General features: G+C 46.9%; 1 protein-coding gene across 2 annotated transcripts in view; it reads left to right on the forward strand.

Annotated features, from left to right (window-relative positions):
* Window positions 1-605: 605 nt before the first annotated feature.
* The window catches only part of ERG (ETS transcription factor ERG), a 45,412-nt gene continuing 30,206 nt past the window's right edge, over window positions 606-15,811 (forward strand). For both annotated transcript variants that reach the window (XM_089512001.1, XM_089512002.1), the window contains exon 1: window positions 606-818. In XM_089512001.1, the coding sequence (XP_089368127.1) occupies window positions 679-818 (140 nt within the window). In that variant the 5' untranslated portion in view covers window positions 606-678. The remainder of the gene's footprint in view (window positions 819-15,811) is intronic.

The following is a 15,811-nucleotide window of genomic DNA, read 5'->3' on the forward strand; positions in this document are numbered from 1 at the left end:
GGGTCCGGACCCCCCTTCCATTAGAAAAATGAATGGTGTGTGCTGCTGCGCCGCCGCCGCAGCCAAGCCCCATTATAATGGTGGCACTTAGTCTGGACCCCCCCCCCCCTTCCTAAAATCCCGGCTACATCAAAAACACATTTAAAACAGTACAAATTAAATGTGATATAAAAGTATAAAACATAAAAAACAAGCAATTTAAAAAGTTAAAAACATTATGCATTAAAAATATTAAAATGTATTAAAAACTATATACAAATCTTAATCAGGGCTGAGGAGTAGTGGTAATTTTGAGGTTACCCCTTGTCCTACACTGGAGTAAGATTGTTTTCCCTTACTCCTGTAAAAACCTCTTACTCCTGTACTCCTTATTGCTGCTCCCCAGCCATAAGGAAAAGCCCCAGTTGTTTTGCAAGGCTGGTGTGTGTGTGTAAGAGTCTCTCTTTGCCTCCCAGTCCTTCTCCAGTGCAATATAATAAAAATGTTCAATCTATAAAAATAGAATGAAGCCTTAATAAAATGTCTGCTGTCTGTAAACTGACATGATGTAATTTACATTTATTCTTTTCATTTTGGTGCTTTCTCTTCTCTGGATTTCAGGAAGCATTATCAGTTGTGAGTGAAGATCAGTCTTTATTTGAGTGTGCCTACGGAACTCCCCACCTTGCTAAGACAGAGATGACAGCCTCCTCTTCCAGTGAATATGGGCAAACATCAAAGATGAGTCCACGTGTCCCCCAGCAAGATTGGTTATCACAACCTCCAGCCAGAGTAACCATAAAGATGGAATGCAATCCAAATCAAGTTAATGGTTCCAGGTAAGGAGGAAAGGTTTCATGTAATGAAATTCTCCTAAGATCTGCCTCGGGAAAAATTTCTATGGCTATTCTACTGAGTGTGGGATTAATAGAACAAGCAATAGAAATATGCTGAGTGATATATAGTATACTTAGGAAAAAACAAATAATAATCAATTGAGCTGCCAATTAAACAAATAGGAATGTTGTTTGTTTATCTACAGATTTTGTGTAAAGCCATATGCTGATAAGTTCCTATGCAGTTGGTTTTTCAAAACATTTCTGCAGAGACAGCTTTCCTTAGGCGGGATACAGACGGGCAAAAAGGGGTGTATTCATGACGTCATGAAGGTAGAGCCTTCAGACGGCCCTTACCTGAATGCCGTCATGAACGCGCCGCCCGCACGCCCCAAGCGGGAAGAAGCGGCATTAAAAAGGTGCTGCTTTTCCCTGCTTCTTTTTGATTTGCGGCGTACGTGCGCAGCTCCGTCTGTAAGCTGCTGCACCGGTACGCCCGAATTGCTACGCCGCAAATATAAGTTGCCTGATTAAAAGCTCCGTGTCAGCTGCGTCGCATAATGGGTCGGGGTCCGGGACATGCGTGGTTTGCAGTCAAGCTTTAATTGCAGCGTCCGCTGCCATGCAGCTGTGGAAGCTGTGGCACAGCTGCGGCGCATTTTAAGGCTCGTAACCCTAACCCTAGAGCTCCATGTGCGCATGCGTTGCTGGAATCGCGGGAAGTTGTAAGTTTTGCTGGCGGATGTTTTGGTTGTAGAAAGTGATAAGGGAAAGTTTGGAATTTAAAGTGACCCCCTACACACATTCCTGCGCAATTTTCACCTGGGAACGGGCACAGTTCGGCTGCTCCTGGCACAGCTGTGCGGCAGCTCCCCTTTGGCACCAGGCAGGATGGCACAGCCATCCACCAGCACCCTGAAAAAAGGCAGGGGGATGTCTTGGTCTCATGCGGAGACGGCTGACCTCATAGCTATATGGTCCCAGCCAAACATTTTGCAGAAACTGGAGCAGTCCTACCTGAATGCTAACACATATTGAGAAGTGGAAGAAGCCATGAGAGCTGCTGCACCGGTACGCCAGAATTGCTACGCCGCTAATTTAAGTTGCCCATTTAAAAGCTCCGTGTCTGCTGCGTCGCATAATGAGTTGGGGTCTTGGAACATGTGCAGTTTGCAGTCAGGCTTTAATTGCAGCGTCCGCTGCCATGCAGGTGTGGAAGCTGCAGCACAGCTGCAGCGCATTTTAAGACTCATAACCCTAACCCTAACCCTAACCCTAACCCTAGAGCAACATGTACGCATGCGCTGCTTGGAAAGTTTGGACTTTAAAGTGAGCCCCTACACACATTCCTGTGCCATTTTCACCTAACAATAAAAACCGCTAAAACTGTAAATATTTACATATATACAAGGGAGGTAATGGGGGATGGCAGGGGGACAGCGGTGGCAGCGGTGACAGCTGTGGCTGTGCATTGCAGATTCAGCAGGAGCGCGGGGACCAAAGGAGAGGAGGCATCCATGATGCTGTTGACGCTGGCAAAGTGCAAGCGGACAAGTATGCCAACACCAGCTGATCACCAGCTGGCAGGAGACCACCATTGTTCTTGGGCAGAGCGGGGGAAAAAGTTTTAAAGGGGCTTGGGCACTTTAAATGTGCCCATAGGCTTTCTGCCGCCGCTGCTTAGCGCTGCAGCTGCGCAGCTGCGCATCCGCCAGCCGGCAAAGGAAAAAAAAAAGCCCCGTTTTTGGCCGCCCGTGAGGAGGGGCAGACAGTCCCACAGGGAGCTCATGGAAAGGGCACTGGGATTTCAAGAGACGGCATTAGGATTTCAAGAGAGGACACTGGGAGTTCATGAGAGGAACCTAGAAGTTAATGTGAGGGCACTGGGATTTCAAGAGAGGAACCTAGAAGTGCAAGTGAGGGCAGTGGAAGTTCAAGAGAGGGCCGTTCAGAACCAGGAGAGATCAATAGACAGGTCAGACCAGGAGCAGAGGCGACTCAACACCACCTTGGAAGCCCAGACTGTTCTGAGGGGCAAATACTGGAGATCATGAGGGGAGGGCAGGGTGGCCCGAGACGCAGAAGGGTACGTAGGGAGCAGGGTGGAAGAGGCAGGGCTGTCCCCAGGGTCGTGGAGGAAGTGGTTGAGCAGCAGGAGCCCCCAGCAAGAGGTGGAAGTGCCAGGGCTGTCCCCAGGGTCGTGGAGGAAGGAGTAGGGCAGCAGGAGCCCCCAGCAAGAGCAATCCTTCCAGCTGAGGAGCAGGGAGTTGCCATGGAGGTGGAGTTATCTCAGCAGCCTCTTGCTGGGCCATCCTCCAGCCTCTTCAGTGACTCTGTGGCAGTCCCACCGCCCACACCCCGCCCCCAAAGGCAAAGGGCAACTAGAGGGGGCCTGGGATCAAGGGGCAGGGAGCACTGACAAGGCACTAGGTCCCATGATGTCCCATAAAGACATCATTTCGCCTCCCAGGGCATGTGTTCCCTCCCAGCCCTATCTACTCTAGTCTACCCTTCCTGTTCTCTCCTCCCACCATGCCTGGCTCACTGGTCCCCAAACCAGCAATGTCCAAACTCTGTCCTTCCAGGTGTTTGGACTTCATCTCCCAGAATCCCCAGACACCTTGCCCTGTGGTCTGGGATTCTGGGAGATGAAGTCCAAACGCCTGGAAGGACAGAGTTTGGACATTGCTACCTCCCAGCACTCCTGCCTAGCTTTAGACTGCACAGTTGTGCCTAAGCTGTCACATTCACACTCACAGCCACACTGCCGCAGTTGCGCATAATGAACCACACAAATTTTTTTTAAAAAATAAAGTTTTTTATTAATAACAACAATAAAAATCTTATTTACAACTATTTACAAAGGGAAGGGGGAGGGTGAAGGGGGTGGTGGTGAAGGGGGGATGGCAGAGGGGGCAGGGGAGGGAAGCTGCTTTAGGGAGGGGGAGGAGGCGGTGGGGCGGGCAGCCGGCGGAGGATCTCTTGCAGAGTCTCCTCCATGGAGGAGACTCTCTCCGCCAGCTTGTCCACCTTCTCCTCCAGGGCAGCGAACCTCCTCTCCGTCCGGTTCTCTGTGGGGGGAAAAGAAAGAGGATGGTTAGGGTCAGCCTGTGGAGCCCATCACCCACTCCCACAGGCAGGGTTTCTGGGTGCCCCCGCTCCCTTCCCTGGGTTCACCTCTGCACTTACCTTGCTGCCGGGCTTGGAGGACTCGATCCAGGGTCCTGGCATCGAGGGCCAAGTCCCCTGGCTCCCCTGGCAGGCGGCAGCTCGGGCCAGGCTCCTCAGCGGCGGCGACAGCAGCAAGGACTTCAAGCCCTGCAAAAGAGGAAAAAAAGGCCCAAGTTACCATGCTGGCATGGCAGACGAGGGCACAAGTGTCGTGGGGGCTGCAGTCAGGCAACCCCCACCCCTCACCCTGGGGACCTACCTGCCGCCAGAGGTGCCTGCTCTGGCTGTGGAGGGGCCACAGCAGCTGGTCCTGGCTGTGGCCCACCCTCGGGGACATCCTTGTCCCCCGAGGATGGTGGAGAGGGCGACCTGGCACGGTGCCCTCCCTCCCTCCGCCTCCGCCTCGGCCGCACGCCTGCAGAAGGGAAGAGGAGGGATGGCATTGGCACCATGCAGGAAGGAGAGGAGGGCAAGGGAAGGGTCAAGGAGGGGAGGACAGGGCATGGCAAGAGCTCTGGCTTACCTGGAGGATGGCGATCTTCCGGTCTGGGCCTATCTCCCCTGACCCACAGGTCCTTCAGCCGCTCAAAGAATGGTGGCCGCCTGTCAACCGGGGGGTGCTCCCCAAAGTCTTCGAGGGTTTCGAAGAAAGATGCCTTCAGAGTTTTAAACTTTACTCTGCACTGATGCATCTTTCTTCGAAACCCTCGCTCTTCGAGGGCACGGGACGCCTGGAGAAAATACCCCCGGTTCAGCTTGTTGGTGCTGGCCATCACCCTTCGAGCGGCTGTCTGTGGCATCAGGGAGTCCAGGAGGATCCCGACCTCCTCATCGGTCCAGTAGGCGAATCGGACCGGGACCCTCCTGCGTGGCGCTGCCATCTTGATCACCGTCCTGGGGTCTTGCACAGTTGCGCACGGGTATATATGGGCACCTGTGGCTCAGGGCCGTTAGGCCAAGGTGGTCCTAGGCCAATGAAAGCTTTCAGAGGAGCAGTTTGAATCTCTCCCCCAATAGATGCCCTCTGGGTGCCCTATTGATACATTCAAATGAGCCATTAGGAAAGCTTGAATTTGAGGGGGATTGATACATTGTCAAAGGGGCAATTGGCAGTTGGAGCTGATGTATCTTTTTGACCCAGGAAAACAGGCGCCAGGAGACCTTTTGTGTGTGTGTGTTTGTGTGTGTCCCCCTCAGGCACGTGGCAAAACATGCCCACAGCACAGATCAGGAATGATAGGCAGACTCAAACTGTGGATAATGGGATACATTTATTCATGTGCTTATGCTATTACAGGACATTGCACTCTGACATCACAGATGATGGCACAGGAGCCATCCTTCAGATTCTCCTTGTCAGAAAAAAATCTGCCAGGGCATTCCTCACATCCTCCCCTGCTGCCTTCTTGGCATCCTCTTCATCCGCCGTGATTGCTCCCAGGGTGGGCAGCACAAAACGGCGCCTATATCGCATGCCCTCATCCAGGACCCTGCCCTTGGTCTCACAGATGTTGTGCAGAATGACACATGATGCCAGGATGGGCACCACGTTCTCCTCTGCCACCAGCAGTGGGGCAGTGAGACAGCGCCATCTCGCCTTCAATCTGCCAAACGATCTCTCCACGGCCCCCCTCACACGATTCAACTTCTTGTTGAAGAGCTTCTGTTTGGGAGTGCGGGGGGTCTTAAACGGTGTCATGAGCCACTTCCGAATGGGGTAGGCACAGTCAGCCAGTATGAGGGGCCCGATCTGCTGGCCTCTGATGTTGATGCTGGGGTTCCCTTGCACATAGATGCCAGCCTCCATGGCCTCGTAGATGAGAGAATTCCGTGCCACCCTGGCATCGTGGGCTGACCCATGCCATCCGAGCTCCACGTCCATGAACCTTCCTGTGTGGTCACATGTCCCTTGCAGGATGACAGAATAGGAGCCCCTTCTGTTGACATAGGCATTCCTCAGCCCCAAGGGTGGTATGATCAGGCAGTGGCACCCGTCCATGAGGCCAACCACTTGTGGGAAGCTGCGCCGACCAAAGGCATCCATAATCTGTGGGGGAAAGGAAGGGAGAGAAAGAGAGGAATTGAGATGACAACTCTTTTACACGTGCGCAACTGCACCATAGCAAGAACAGCAAATGTACAGTGAGGGGGTGACACTTGACACAGAATATCACAGAGCTGCCAAAGATGAAAGGGAAGGTGGTCTGGCTGTCCCTACCTCACGTGCGTTCCCCAGGTACACGGTCCGTGACAGCAGCAGCTTCTCCATGGCCAGGGCAAACTCCACCACGATCTCCCCCACGGTGGCAACGCCAGTCCCAAACAGCGCCCCCGTCACAATGTAGCTGGACTTGTGTGCCAGTGAAAAGACACCAATGGCCACTCTCTTCTCCACCGGGATGGCTTTCCTCATCACTGTGTCTGCCTTCTCCAGTTCTGGGCGCAGGATGCCCACTAGCCTGTGGAAGAGGGCACGGGGCATTCGGAAGAAATGCCTACATTGCTCATCAGACCATATGGTTGACACAAAGTTGTCCCACAAGTCTTGCGATGCAGGGACCTTCCAGCATCGGCGGAGGCGTGCCACTCTGGCCAGGGCCATGGCACTGCCAACAGTAGCCTGATGAAGTGCTATGGCAGCCACTGCCGTGCGCTGTTCTGTGTCATCATCATCATCACTGCTTCTGTCATCCAAGTCTACAGCTGTTATGGTTGTGGATGATGGGACCTCCATTGCAGTGGCAATGGAGGCGCAGGGGCCGGAGGGGGCGGAGGGGGCGGAGGAGGCGGAGGAGGCGGAGAAGACGGCGGTGGCACCGGTGACAGCTGTGGCTGTGGATTGCAGCTTCAGGAAGACCACAGGGAACAAAGGAGAGGAGGCATCCATGATGCCAGTGGTGGCACTCACAATGCGCAAGCGGGCAAGGATGCCAACACCAGCTGATCACCAGCTGGCAGGAGGCCATCTTTGTTCTTGGGCAGGGCGGGGAAAAAAGTTTAAAGGGGCCTGGCGCTTTAAATGTGCACATGCGCATTCCGCAGCCGGCAAAAGGGAAATTGCCGGCTGGTGCTGGAGTGCCGCAGCTGCGCACTTCTCATGCGGCAAAAGAAAAAAAAAGGCGTGGTTTCGGCCGCCCGTGCGGAAGCTGCCCCTTTCTTTGTGGCGTCCTCCGAGGCGGCGGTATGGAAGCTACGGGTCTGAAACGGACCCAGGTGAGGCGTCTTCACTGCCCCCCGTGTGGAAGCCCCGACACCTGAAGCACGCCCCCGGGGCGGGCGGTCTGGAGGCTCCGTATTCAGCAGAATACACATCCAAGACGTCTTCCCCTGCCCGTCTGTAGCCCGCCCAAGTAATGCCCTTAGTAAAGCCTACCTTCACCATCCTCCCAATGCTGATGTTGCTTAAACACACACACACACACCCCTCTTCCAGAATATGAGAAGGAAAAGGAGCTGGGTGAGTGCAAAAAGCACTTGCAAAAAGGAGCATTTTATTCAGAGGCTTTTTAAATTTGGATGCACCTGTTTCTGGTCTTTCTAGTAACTAGGAAGAGGTGGTACAAAAGCATAAAGCTAGATTCTTCTAATTGCCTTGAAGTTTGGCTATAAGTGCATCTTGTTCTAGATTACTATAAATTATCAAAATAATATTTGTTCATTTGATTTCTGTTTATTCTGCCTTTCCCCCACTCTGTCACCCAAGGCAATATGCAAAAATTAAAATAGATACAGATAAGCTCACATCACTAAACGTATGCAGAAGTTAAAATATAATTAAACTATCAAAGGGATCTTGTTACAAAAAAAGTCTCAAAAGTGTTGCAAAATCCCTTTGCCTATTGATTTTCCAGACTAACATGACTATATCTTTGAATTAAATTATCAAAACTATCAAACTGTCAAAGCTACCTTGAGTAGTCCTCAGTTTCCCATAATGCTTAGAGGTATACACTGTGCATATGAAACAGAGCATGGTAAGTTAATTCTTAAAATATAATTAGTTATAGTTCTATAGTTTAAAATGTTAGTTACCATTTTAAAAATAGTTTTCTCAAAAGTAACTAAAATAGTTACTTTTTACATTTTTTAAATTAATGTTTTTATTTTGCAGCATAATGCATAGCATATAATTTAGCATGCGCCAATATCTGAATCATGTACCATCTAATTTGAACAATTTGAACCATGTAATGTTCCTTCTCCTTCTCCAAATCTCATGTAACTAGATAAGAACAAAAAAGTTAAAGTTGTATTTTAAAGAGAGTGATGTTGTCCCTTGTTAAGTTACAATCATTATGTAGCTGCACATGTAGCTGTACATTAATTATGTGGAAAAGAAAATAATTATAAATTACAGTTATTTCTAGCTAGTTGCTTCTAGCTGTGAGTGAAACTGTAATGAAATATGTAGGAAAGAATCATACATTCTTTAAAATCCTATTTCAGGAACTGATAAATCCCTAAGTCTAAAGTGTAAAAGTAGTGCCATACATGATTGTGCTGGTGTCTGCAGACTCAAAATGTCTTAAACAGAGTATCATTTCTATTTTCTGTCTTCTCTTTGACTTTGAACTTATGGTTAACTGTAGCACAATTTAAATAAATACAAGTGTAATTAAAATATAAGCAGTTAGTGGTTTAGTAGAACTAAAAGAGCCATGCTCCCCCCTATCCTGTCCTTAGTGTAGATTACCCACTAGAGTGATCCCAGTTCTTGAGGGTTCATAGCAGAGGGAGAAGATGTAAAGGAGAGGAGGAATTGTGTCCTGCCCTGTCTGGTGACAAAAGACTTTCCTGTGGTGGGAAATGTTGATTGGGTATCATCCAGTAGGTTTATCAATACTGAGTGGCTTTTTCAAACCAGCACCTGAATTGCCATGGACATTGAAATTAGGGTTTTAGGCAGCTGGTGGTAAAATCTTTAGGTAAGCATGTAAACAGTAAGTTTTATAATAGATAAAATAAAAAAGTAAATCTCAGTGATAATCTTGCATGTTTGTTCTGATTCATATAAACAGAAATAATGATAAGGAGTAATAAATAGGATCTCTGCAAGTGAAGTCATTACTGCCTATGTCCAACATCTTCTGCTTAGGCAAACTCAAATGGTATATGAATTTATACCCATAGAGGCAGGCATCAGAGTGCTACAGCTTCTGATGCAATCTTTATTTTATAGAACCACAAGCACAGTGTTCTCTAAATGAAATACAACTTGGAAAATGTAATCCATTGCCATTATAATGAAATTTCTGTAAAATAATAAAAGTAAAACTAGAGAAAATGAATTTAGAAAGTTTCAGGCCAAGTGGGAAGCTATTGTGGTTTTGGTCTTGGTACCAGTATATCAGATTACATAATTCTCCCAGCACCAATCTAACTGTAAATTAAGTATATAAGGAACATCATTTCATAACTGGCAGTTAGTGCTCTCACTCTCTTGGACTTTTCTTCACTCTAACCTCATGCACAAGAAATATTGACGTGTCTGCTCTAATGGAGAAAGGCTCATGTGTAGTAAAACTTAAACCAGCTGTTTCCCTGCACTGAAAAAAAACAAAACAAAGAGCAGTGCTAGTAATATTTATAGCTCGCATGGCCTCTAGTGAGCCAGACGCTGACTGCCTTAATTTACTGTGATAGCCTTAAGGCTCAAACCTGTTGGAATGTACTAGGGAACCAATGAAAGGGGGATGAGAGGACTGCATTCACAGAAGTTATATTGTATTACCAAAGACACATAGTGTCAGACATATAAGTCATTACAAGTTTACATCTCTTTGATTTAAAGTTATTGTTACTTGTCTGTAGTATTTGCTTATCATTCTGATACGTGAAATTTATCCATTAGTACAATTTTTGATCAAACATCACTATACAAGTAATTATGGACTCCAAGATGCTTGATCAGCTTTGTGCATTTTGCAGCCATAGACCACATATTATGGTTTCACCTCCAGCTATTGTGATTGGCTGACACTTTTTCAGAGCATGCACAGGTGCGCATACCAGACCCACAGCCATATCATTTAACTTCAGCGTGCTGGAGTCACAAAATTCTTTCCCTTCCATTTGAGCCCAAAGGTGAAGACTTTGAAGTTCAAAACAGCTTCTACAGTTCATTCATCTACCCACTCCTCTTTGAGAAGCCATTTGTACTTTATTACAGGGAACAGTTCTCTGTTGAACTATTGCAGTTGGACAGCAGACTGAGGAAGACATATATTTCACTTGTTCATAGCCTTCCTCATTCTAGTGAAATGCATTGTTTTAACATGTTATGTTTTAATTCATAATTGTTTTAACTTTTAAAATTGTTTAATTGTTTTTTAAATTTTATATTTATCCATTTTAATTTTAATTGTTTTTAAATTGTATTGTTTTTAAATTTGCTGTTAGCCGCTTTGAATCCCTCTTTTGGGAGAATGGCAGGATATAAGAAAAGAAAAAAATATTATTATTATTATTTCTCTAACTTTCTAATATCTGGTTTGGATCCATAACATTTTGGTAAAAATCTGTGTCTTTGGTGATGTGTAAGTATTGACCATAAGAGTAAGCAGTCACTTACTTTTAGCCCTGGGCACCTAGTCAATTCATCCCATTTTTGTATTGGAATTCCTTTATTTTTACCATTGCTGGTTCATGAATTCTAGTAGCAGAACTGGGTAACAGTGAGTAATGTATTTGAAATTCTTATTTCAAATACAATTTAAATTTGTATATCAAGTCTGAAATACTTACAGAAAGGACACTGTTATGTTGGTATAACACTTTTTCTCCTTGCATTTTTGCAATGCATAGAATATATGAGGCATAGAGGAAACATTTCCTAGATATTAAAAACAAACCAAAGTAGGTTGAAGTAGTACAGTGCACTCATATATATGACTGCTGAAAAGTAAATCTTACTGAGTTCAGTGGGGTTTACAAATACATTATGACAGTGTCCAGAGCACCTGCTAGCCAGGGATCTTGGGTTCAATTAGTGGACACGTTCAACCATTTCTAAACCTGACCTATATCCGTCCTGGTTGATAAGATCTAGCCGAGTTGGATTGAGTAGGTGGGACCAGAGGATGGCGATTGCATTATTTCAGAGATTGGTACCTACTGATTTGAAAGTGTTTATCAAGAAGATCTATCTGGATACAGAGAATTACCACCGTACTACAATTATCCCCTTTGACGGCAAATGGTTTGCACATTGCTGGCTGCGCAATTTCAGGCATTCTTGGAGGAAACCGATTATATGGATCTATTTTAGTGTGGTTGCAGCATGGGGTTCTGCATAGAAGCAAATTTGTTTGTCCTTACTGATTATTTGTTCTGGAAAAAAATACTACTGGAGTGGTGCCCTTTTGATCCTCCTCATATCCTATCAGACTGGCTCTATAGGATGACATTGGGAGGATAGGTACAGAAAGTGGCATTGGGAGACTGTGAGTCAGCCCCATGACTTTTAGTCTGTGGTTGATGCACAGTCCCAGTCTATCTCCCATTCTAAATATATTGTTGAGATTTTGGGAAGGCTCATCTCCTCCTAGAATTTCAGTCAAAAGAATACAGATTCCAATCAAACAGAAAGGGATTGGACTTCCGGATCTTCTTACATGTCATACAATATCTTATATTAATTTTTGGACTTATCCACTTAAAATTGGTAACCCACCAAGGTTAGATTTACCTTCATTTCTGGCAGCTTTACTTAAATGGGCAGCACTTGATTCTCATTTTGTTAACAAAGGGTAGTATTTTGCCAACAAATTCAGCCATTAGAATATTTGAAAACTGGTAAGGAACCATTTTTATAGAAGGAGTGGGATAGTGATGGGATTGTTGCATTAAATCAGATACTAGGTGGTGATGATGAGTTTTTGCCTTTTTCAGTTTTGTAAGAGCAGTTTAAACTACTTCGTATCAGTTGAATGGCAATATCTACAACTGAAACATTCCTTACAACCCAGATTTGGCACTGCAGCTATAAGTGCATCTGAAGTTAACTTAATATTAGGGATATTAATTGAGGCCTTCCAAGTATGCAGACCAACCATTTATGTAGGTAGGTAGGTAGGTAAGGAGGTAGGTAGGTAGGTAGGTAGATTTCTGTTATCTATAAATAAATGTGACACATGAGGTTTACAGCAAAAATGAAATAAAGATTAGGAATATAATTCTGACTGGTCCTGGAACCAAACTTCAGCAGATACCAAGGGCCCACTTTACCGACAAATTTACAGAAGGACTTACATTTGCACATTTCTGCCAAAATGCAGATGTTTGAGGAACAATGGTGTCCCACATCTCTTACACCCTTTAGTGATACGACTGCCCAGTAGGTTTCCATTACCAACAGAGTTGTAGTCCAGCACTCAAACCACTACACCATACTGACTTTTGTTATTCTGGAATATTATTGTATGTAACTACAAGACCTTTTGAAAGCAAATTCGAAATACAGAATTCTCAAAAAAAGTAGTTTGTGCTCAGTTAACTCATCAAGGAAAGAGGAGAAGAGGGTAGGGTAGGGGAGGAGTGCAATCTTGCTCTTCCCAGTAGATTACACCATATGGTACCTAAACTACTTTTAGGCCCTCTACATAAAAAGCCACCGTGGGGGTGTGGCGACCACCCGCCGGCTGCCCCAACTCAACCCTCACACCACCCACCTGATGAGATGGTGGATGACATTACGCTATGCCTTTGGCACAGCGTTTACACACGCTGCACCAAAGAAGCAGAGAACATCCACCACTGTGGCTAGGTCATCCTTTCGGTGGTGCAAAAAGGTAACATGGTAAAAGTGCAAACAATTTTAATGTAACACACACACACACACACACACAAAATACATACCAGCATTTTGACAAATTGGAAAAGTCTAGTAGGGGGTGGATGTGATATTTCTTAAAGTTATCTAAGGCGCGTTACAGACGGGCCCATGAGGCGCCGTCATCGCGCTATCATTACACGCAAGGGGCAGCGCTTCCTGACACGCCTTGCCCCTCGCGCGTAATGACTATGTCAAAATGCCGGCGGCCGTTCCACACGGCCACTGCCATTTTGACGTAGCGGACGCTCTGCGTCTGCATGTCGCACGATGGAAGTGACATCGCAAGTGTGCGATTAGCGCCTCGTGGCGTCTCTTCCGGGGGCCGAGGAAGGAGCGCGATTTTCGCACTCCTTCTTTGCTGCGTCCAGGAACCATGTGGTTTGGATGCTGCGGTTCCTGGATGCAGCAACCAGCAGCAGTGCGAGACTGCCCCTTCTGGGCCGTCTGTAACGCACCTAAGTTGCCACTTTATCTTTTTTTCTGATAAGATTCTTATCTTTTATCCTGCATGGTACTTAGGTGCAACAACATGGTCCAGTATATGCCAGCAGTAGATGAATCTGTTGAATTTGGCCAGTGCAGATGAAGAAGGATTGTGTTCCCTCTTTTTTAGATGGACATTTACTTACATTTGCAGACTTCTTCTTTTTTAAAAAAAAAAAAAAAAAAGTCAAATGAGGCAGAAAGCAAAACTGACAGATTAATCCCTGCTTTCTCTCACTCTCTCTGAGGGAGACCCAGAGAGAGAGAGAGATGGAAGAAAGAGAACAGTTGTCATGTATCTTTCAGGTGAGATGAAGTGAGCTCACAGCCACAGAGTACTAAAATAACAGGCCACTATAAAGGAAAACATCTCAAGTTACAGTTCAGGCCTGAAGTTCTAAATAAATCATAGCCAGATTTCAGTCTTTGCACTGGACACAGTTCTCTCTAGGGTGCTTTTCTTTTATTATCATCTGTCCTTTGACAATAAATCAAATTGTGCTTAAATAAATCCTAACTCTATAGGCACCCTCCTGACTGATATTCTGTAAAATAGTGACTGCTGCATGTTGTTCTTTCAGCTTCACATTGTGGATGTCAGTGTTCTGATTCAGTTAAGAACTTGGAGCATGAACTATCAGATGTCAAACACATATTCAGATCCTCTGAAGCCGAGTGTCTCCTAATGCCCTGCCAATGTTTTAAACTACAGCTACTCTACTGGCTGTGGTGGCTTGGACAGCTGAAATTTCAGTCCAATACATCAGGAAGGTGCTGGGTTCAGAAACACTTCTTAAAAGTTACTTCACTTTTCAGGGCAAAAATAGTTTATTGTTGTTGTTATTCCTGTCAGATCAGCTTCAACTCAGTGACGACCCTGGGCGTGGTGTCACCTGGTGCAGTGCACTGCTAGTGGGGTTGCCCCTTTCCCCACACACTTGCTTGGCTGCCCACCTATTCAGGGCTGTGGGAGGGGATGGCTGGGCAAGTGAGGGAGGGGACAGAAGGGAAGGGGAGAGAGGCTCATCCCACCTTCACCTCCATGTGGCCCCCTCCTCACAAGGAAGCCATACGGATGCAAAAGCAGGAGGGCTGGGCTCACCCCTCGTTCACCTCCATGCATCTTCCTCATGAGAAGGGAGCTGGGTGGAGCACATTTGCCTCACTTCCTCTTCCACTACCTTGGCTTCCTCCTCAGCAATGAAGAAGAAGGGGTGGGTGCCAGCAGCAACACAGCACCATTCACAGTGGAAAGCCCCCACCGGGTGTCACCCCTCTTATAGGGTACCAACTGGTGCAGGCTGCACCCCCTGCACTCCTCCACTGCTTTGACTTATAGCAACTCTATGAATAAGAGACTTTCCAATAGCCCCATCATCAACTGCACTGCTCAGATCTTGCAAACACAGGGACATGGCTTCCTTGATGGAATTAAGCCATCTGTGATCAGTCTCCTCCTTTTCCTCTTGCCTTCCACTTTATCAAACATTATCACCATTTCCAAAATATTACTTTGCTTCAAATAGCAAAAACCTCACTACTACTACATACCCAGTGATTGAGAGCCCACTTACATTTACATGGCTAGAATTTTCTGGAGTAAACATGCAAGATGGTGGTTTTTCCAATAATTTCTTCTATGTTTATTTCAAGGAAAGCAGATGATTTAAAGAGTATGAAAAACATTAATTGCCTCTTAGGAGGCTACTACACCAATCCTTTGAGTTAAATATGTGTAAGTAATCTGGCTGCAGTGCAGACGAGTTATCCTTGGTGGGTAGTAGAGGTTCCACATGTAAAAATACAGGTGGGTTACAGACTGCCTGTTTGGGGCGGGCTGCACCCATCCCTTTCCCCAGGGTATCGGGGCCTCAGCGTCCAGAGTGGCAGCTGCTGAGGCCCCGATCCGCCGCTTTCCAGGCTGCGGGGAAGCAGCAAAAGGCCCCTTCCCCGCAGCCTGGAAAGGGGTGTCCTTGGGGCTTCAAGCCCTAAGGACACCCCGCAGTGTCGGGGAGGAGGAGAAAAGGGCCACTTGGCCCCTTTCTCCTTTGGTCCGCTGGGCGCAGCCGTGTGAAGGCTGCACCCAGCGGACCAAACCAGGAAGGAGCTCTGAAACAGAGCTCCTTCCTGCTCTGCGCTAAGGGCGCACTAAGCGCCCTGGCGCGGAGCGAGGACGTCACGTCTGCGTCGCCCCGTATAGAGGCGGCGCGGTCATGATGTCCTCATGGCGGCGGCCATGTGGAACGGCCGCTGTCATTTTGTGCGCGCGGAGCGCACACTAGGGTTAGGGGGTGTGGAAGCTCCGCGCGTGTTTTCCTGCCCATTTGTAACGGGCCACGGTGTCCTCATTTAGTTCTTCTTCAAAAGCAACTTTCCTTATGACTTAGAATGTTTCCAAGGTTTATCGTTTCAGAGACACTTGGGTAGTATTTGTGTGCATGTGTGGATACTCTCGTGTGGAGCTCATGTGACATCTAAAGTCAGTCACTTTCCTCAGTTAATTGTTAAG

This window comes from Sceloporus occidentalis, unplaced genomic scaffold (assembly GCF_023333645.1).
Source record: "Sceloporus occidentalis isolate IW3139 unplaced genomic scaffold, rSceOcc1.0.p SCAF_2, whole genome shotgun sequence".
Taxonomy (NCBI): domain Eukaryota; kingdom Metazoa; phylum Chordata; class Lepidosauria; order Squamata; family Phrynosomatidae; genus Sceloporus; species Sceloporus occidentalis.